We start from the raw sequence: 6,000 nt of genomic DNA, 5'->3' as shown, positions 1-6,000 counted from the left end.
CCTCCTGAGCTGTGATTGAACTGATGCTGAAGAACCAATGGCCTTGGATGGAGGTCAGGCCAGGAGTGTGTAAAAACTTTAAAAAGAACTGTCAAAAGCCCGTAACACCAGCCACATTAGTTGTGACATACAGGCCACAGTTCTATATGTGCTATGAGAGTAGAGATACTGTAAAATTTTCATCAAATGGAAAAGAAAAACAAAGAAAACCCCCAAGTCTTGATACCTGGTGGATAAGGCTTTAATCTTGCGGAGCCTATCCACATCCCACCAGCCCCCTCTGACAAGCGGTATCCCTGCTGTGCCTCATCCTGGCATCTCTTGGACCAGCTACCTTTCTTTCTGGTTTCTCCCAAGGGAAAACCCAGGTAGCCAACTCCTGGGAAGGGAGGTGCTTCTTGAGCTGCTCAAGTGTTTCTTCTTGCCACCCTGGAGGTGGCCCGGAATCAGGGGACCGATGGACAAAGGATGTCTGGATCCTATAAAGCACTAGCAAACCACGTCTGTTCTTGATTTTGGGGAGGTCCTTCAGCTTTTCTGGGCTTGAGGATAGTTCTCTCCCTATCTGGATTTCCTGTTCACACCCATGTCCACACCTATGTCTACACCTGCCTTAGAGTAAGAAGGAGGGGGTCTGACAATGGTGGTCTGCGGAGCTACTCTCCCAAACAGGCCACCCAGCCCTTTTCCAGCCCTCTCTGCAGCCCTCTGATGACAGGACTGAACATTCATTTTCATCTGTCAGAAATGGAAGAATGCTGGTGTGAGTGGAGGAAGATATTTGCTGGATTTCCAACCCCCACTGATACTCTGCCAACCCCCTCACCCCCACCTGGGAAGCCAGTGCAGTCCAATGGGGAGAAATAACATCTCCCTGAGTGCAAAGGTCCAAATCAGGGCCATTTTCATCTGGGTGCAGCAAGCTTCAGGCTTCTCATCAGACAAATGGGGTTGCTGCCATCTTGGTGGAGGGAGGGGAGAAGACTGTACTTGGCCTAGGGCTTTTGTACACTACCCCTCTCCTGTCCCCAGGCTCTGTCCTCCAAGTCCTAGGCTAAGTACGGCAGGTGGTTTGGAGACCTGGGGCACGGGGCTTGCTTTCACCGAGTATTGACAAAGCAAGTCTGGTGGGCCCTGGGAAGCGTTTCTGCCGTCGGGGAAAGCATGTCTGTGGCCCTGGGGAAGGGGTCCAGGCAGCCAAATAAGATCTCCCTCCAGCCCTCTGGCCCAGCTGCCTGGGCTGCGCGTCCGAGCGCGTGCGTCTAAGTGTGCACATACTCTCAGTGTGTGTGTGTGTGTGTGTGTGTGTGTGTGTAGCTGGCCAGGGCCAAGACTGGGCAGGTCGGCCGTGGCCATTCTCCCATCCCCTCCCCCGCAGCCCCCTGCCGCTCGCGGCGCCTCGAAGGTTCCACCTTTGAAACTGTACGCTGCTCGCTGCAGCCGCCGAGTGGTCTTCGGGAGGCGGGGGAGGGGGGTGCTGGGGGAGGGCGGGGAGGAGTCTGGCCCTGGATGTGTGCTTTTCGATTGATGGATGACTGCCGGGTGGGAGCGAGCGGTGCGGGTGTGAGTGTGTGATCGTGCGTGTGTGTGTGTGTGTGTGTGTGCGCGGGGTGCGTGCGCGCGCGGGGCCTGCCCATTTTCCTCCTCGCAGCAGTCAGTTGGGAGCTGGAGGGAGGGGGAGAGGGAGACGCCGCCAGCGCGAAACCGGAGAGGAGCCGAGCGCCCTCCGCCCAGGGGCCCTCGCTCGGTCCGCACACAGGCGCCGTCGCTTGGCGGAGCAAGGTGCCTCCCGGCCCGTGAGGGCGCCGCGCACGGGCCTCCTCGGTGGCGCTGCCCCGGGACCGCACCTGGAGGCCGCCCCGGACGGGGATGGTAAGCGGCCGCCGCCGTCTGGCACACAAGCGGGACGCGGTGAGGGCACCATGGCGCTGACGCCCCGGAGGGGGCCCTCGGCGGGGCTTGTCCGGCCCGAGCTCTGGCTGCTGCTGTGGACGGCCGCCTGGCGCCTGGGTGCCACCGCGTGCCCCGCCCTCTGCACCTGCACCGGCACCACGGTGGACTGCCACGGCACGGGGCTGCAGGCCATCCCGAAGAACATCCCACGGAACACGGAGCGCCTGTGAGTACGGCCCCCAGCCCCAGCGCGCAGGGAGCCCCGAGGTTGCCCTCCCACCCGGACGCAGTTCGGGGCTGGGGTGGGGGCAGGACCGTTGGGGCCCCGGGCTCCGCAGCCAACAGGGGGGTCAGTGCCTGCCAGGGTCCTTCCGGAGCCAGGAGCCATTGGCATCACTGTTTCCTTTTCCAGGGATTCAAAGGGCCCTGGCGGGGCTGGCAGCTCCCAACCTCACACCTGCACCCTGCACTCAGCACTGGCAGGCCCATCCCACTGCGCCAGCACTTTATTCCTCCAGGGTGCTGGGAATTGGTGCCAGAAAGCCTTCCTGGCACCCAGGGGGAAGCTCCTCACACTGCCAGGCATCATATCTCCTTTTGGGCACATGGATCTTGGGCTGTGTTCTGAGCACTGTGTGTGGACTGGGCTTTGAGGCAGGTGATGGGCAGCAAGATGGGATGGAGTTGAAGTTTCCAGTCTTCCCCTTCCTCCCCATTGTTTGTCCCAGAGCCTTAAGAATTATTCTCTTGCAGGTGTCAGGCATTGGTCCCCCAACTCCCATCCAGCCATCCCCAACCCAGGCAGACAATGGGACCTGAGGGATTTGGGTTTGGGGCCTGGGATATGTTACATCGACACCCAGAAAGGGGTAGGTGTGATCTGGACTGGGAGCCCCGTGAATCATGCTGAGCGGTCAGGAGCCTGGAGTGGAGACATTGACCATGGAAAGTCATTTAAAAAATCATTTCTCTTCCCTTATTCTCTTTCACTTCTAAATTCTTGAGGAAACTCGGTCCTTTCTAGACCCGCTGAGCTTTGTAGGGTGTGTGTGTGTGTGTGTGTGTGTGTATGGTTACCGTGTATGTGTTTATATGGACCTATATAATTTGCTTTGCTAGATTCTCCTGCAGAATGTGCCTCTGTGTGAATTCCTAGTATCCGTGGTGTCACCTCAGTAATGGGGGTTGTGAGAGTCCCTGTAACGTGGGCGTGTGTGTGGATTTTTGGTCATATGCGGGGGCCTTTGTGCTGCCTGCAGAGCTGACTGCCTCAGGAGATTTTTGAACTGGACTTTGGAGAAGGCTGCTGGCTCCTCTGAAACCTGCATGCTCCTTCCCACACTCCTGGGGAACTGCAGTGGCTCTCAGGAAAGGCGTACAGATTTCGATAACTTGAGCACATTTTCATGGCTCCCAGCCGGCCAGAGGCAGAAATTTGACCCTGGGGAGAGCTGTCTCCTGGATCAAACTCCGTACCAAGGTCAGCAATTAGTGAGCACACATTTGCCCTAGACTCTTCTTGGCTGAGTCTGAAAAATTCCCACGGAGGTTTCAGAGAATTTGCAATCTAGATGCAATCTAGATGGGAATTGGCGTGTGTGTGTGTGTGTGTGTGTGTGTGAGAGAGAGAGAGAGAGAGAGAGAGAGAGAGAGAGAGAGAGGATAGTGTGTGTGAGAACAGTGTGTGTTGTGGGGCTGGGGAGAGATGCTGGTGTGGAGAGAGGTTGGACCGAATCAAGTTCCTGGGCATTATGCTATGTGGCCGTGGAGAGGGACTGGGCATCAGAAATCTGCCCAGAAGACCCCTGAGGTTGCAGGGTCATTCTCTACACCTGTTTACTCTGGATCTCTTCTCCATTCCTCTGCCTCGTCCACAGGGCATTTCTCCTGCAGCTGTTACCCTGGTAGCAGCCTAGGTCTGAGACATAGTAGCCCCTTACCTTTGCTTTTGGATCTGAATCTTGAAGTCATCTCATTCCTTGCTCTTTCTCTCCACCTTTAGTTTTGAGGACAGTGTCTCTTTTGATGTTCAGGAACTCATGAGCTCTCTTGCAATCAGAGTGGAATGGAAGTGAAATTTCCTAGTGCAAAAGAAAGAGTTGGGGTCCAACGGCCTAGGTTGCTGTGTGACCTTGGGCAAGTTACTTAACTTCTCTGAGCCTTAGTTGCTTTCCACTCAGAAAATGGGACTGCTGATACAAAAGTCTCTGGTTCTTGTGAGGACCAAAGATAATGTGTGGAAAGTGCCTAGCTCATTATGATGCTCACTGAGTGAGAGGCATTATTACAATAGGATCAGGAGAAGCGTCTTGTTCTTTAATTCAGCAAACGTTTACAGGGCCAGGAACTGCCCTCAGTGCTGAGGCTCCAGCAGGGAGTGAGCAAGTCCCTGCCTTCAAGGGACATACAGCTGAGAGGCCCAGACAGGGGACACCTAACTGTAAGCTTTTGGGAGAGGGCGAGGCTAGCAGTGTGATGGGGCTGTGGTGGGGAGCATTGGGGTGGGAAGCACTTTTCTTGGGGGGAAGGTGCTTCTCAGAGGATAGACCATTTTATTAGCACACTTTGGGACCCAAGAGTGGTTGGTGGGAGCCTGCTCAGCAGAGAGGGCAGGCAGCCCAAACAGAGGGAATGCATGAGCAAAAGGCCTGCAGGTGTGCCTGAGCCAGCCTGATGGGTGAACAGATCAGCTGTCCCCCAGCGTGCTGTGTCCAGTCCGATGTGATGGGGCTTGAGGCTGGGAAGGCTGGGAAGAGTCAGGAAGTCCTCTTTCCCTGGATTTTCCCTTTGGGGACTTCGGGGATGGAATCCACGGGTGAGTTATTGTGGAGGAGTCAGGGGAGGTCTGGTTTTTGCTGTGTGCAAAACTTCTTGGGTGGGGAAAGGATGTAGAAAACAGAGGGAGCCTGACTTTGCAGCAGGTAGGCCTCAAAAGAGCCATTTGAGGAAGAAAAGAACACCCCAAAAAGAGGCCTTGGTGAGAACACAGCCAGACTCAAAATAACGTAGCAAACGCTCTCTCTCATCGATATGGGCATCGTGCAGTACTGGGGCCCGGAACGGCGGCCCCCGAGGCTGTGAAATTTGGAGAGACTGCAGCTGTGCATTCGCCTTTTGTCTCGTGGGCAGTTTCTATGGCAGCCTGTGAGGCCTGGCAAGTTTATGATCCCATATCCCATAGCTCTGGGTGCAGGCCTATCCCCCCAAGTGGGAAGAAGTTGGTCTGCTGCAGGGACATCTGGGAAGAGATTGTGCAGGCCCCAGAGCTGTGGAGGAAATTGGCTCAGCCAGAGGGACTATGGGGCTGGTGGGCTGGGTGAGGAAGCGACGCTGAATAATTCACTGCCGTGGAACAATTCAAATACAGAGTGAGGGTTAGGGGTGTGGTGGAGGAGGCCTGGAAGCTTCATCTCTTTGTAGAACTCAGCCTCAGAGGGACCCAGCTGTGGCCACTATTAATTGTCTTTTCTCCCACTCAAGGACTTTGACTTTCAGTCGGATTTTTTTTAATTAAAAAAGTCTTTTAGACTAGAGCATCCAGGAGAGTGTGGTAAGAGAGTGTAGTGTGGGGGGACACTGCTTCTCCCTTCCACCCCAGGCGGGCACTTGCATTCTAGGCTTGTGGGGACAGGGTGCAGAGATGGGAGAGGCCTGAGGATGGTAAGGCCAGGAAGGACCCTGGGGAAGGCCCACTGGCTTCCATTTGCACCCCCAGCCCAGCGTGGTCTGCTGTTCATCAGTTTCTGGGGGCCCGCTCTCTTGCCCCGTGGCCAGTTGGTCCACGGCCCTAGCTCCCTGCCTGCTGCAGAGGCCTGGAGGGCCCTTGCCTTTTCCCGGCTTGGCCCCCTGATACTGGAGGCCCCATTCAATGGGGCTGGGTGGTCAGGCCCAAGGAAGACTTCCCAGGGCACTCCAGACAGATTGTTTGGCAGCCTGTTTGGAATGCCAAATCACGATTGGATGGTGGTCATGGGGAGGGGTCGGGGGCCAGACAGAAGCCATGTCTGTACCATGGTCTCCTGGGGCGGAGACCTGCACTCTGCAGAGGATGCTGCCTTTAGGTGGGGCTTGCATCTCTAGTAGCAGGTGCCCTGGGCTTCTTGCTGG

General features: G+C 56.1%; 1 protein-coding gene across 1 annotated transcript in view; it reads left to right on the top strand.

Annotated features, from left to right (window-relative positions):
- Positions 1 to 1,922: 1,922 nt before the first annotated feature.
- SLIT1 (slit guidance ligand 1) overlaps positions 1,923 to 6,000 on the top strand; it is a 163,263-nt gene continuing 159,185 nt past the window's right edge. The window contains exon 1 of the mRNA XM_035026232.1: positions 1,923 to 2,119. Within this exon, the coding sequence (XP_034882123.1) occupies positions 1,923 to 2,119 (197 nt within the window). The remainder of the gene's footprint in view (positions 2,120 to 6,000) is intronic.

This window comes from Mirounga leonina, unplaced genomic scaffold (assembly GCF_011800145.1).
Source record: "Mirounga leonina isolate KUSES-001 unplaced genomic scaffold, KU_Mleo_1.0 Mir_114, whole genome shotgun sequence".
Taxonomy (NCBI): domain Eukaryota; kingdom Metazoa; phylum Chordata; class Mammalia; order Carnivora; family Phocidae; genus Mirounga; species Mirounga leonina.
This window is presented reverse-complemented; position numbering and strand designations above follow the sequence as displayed.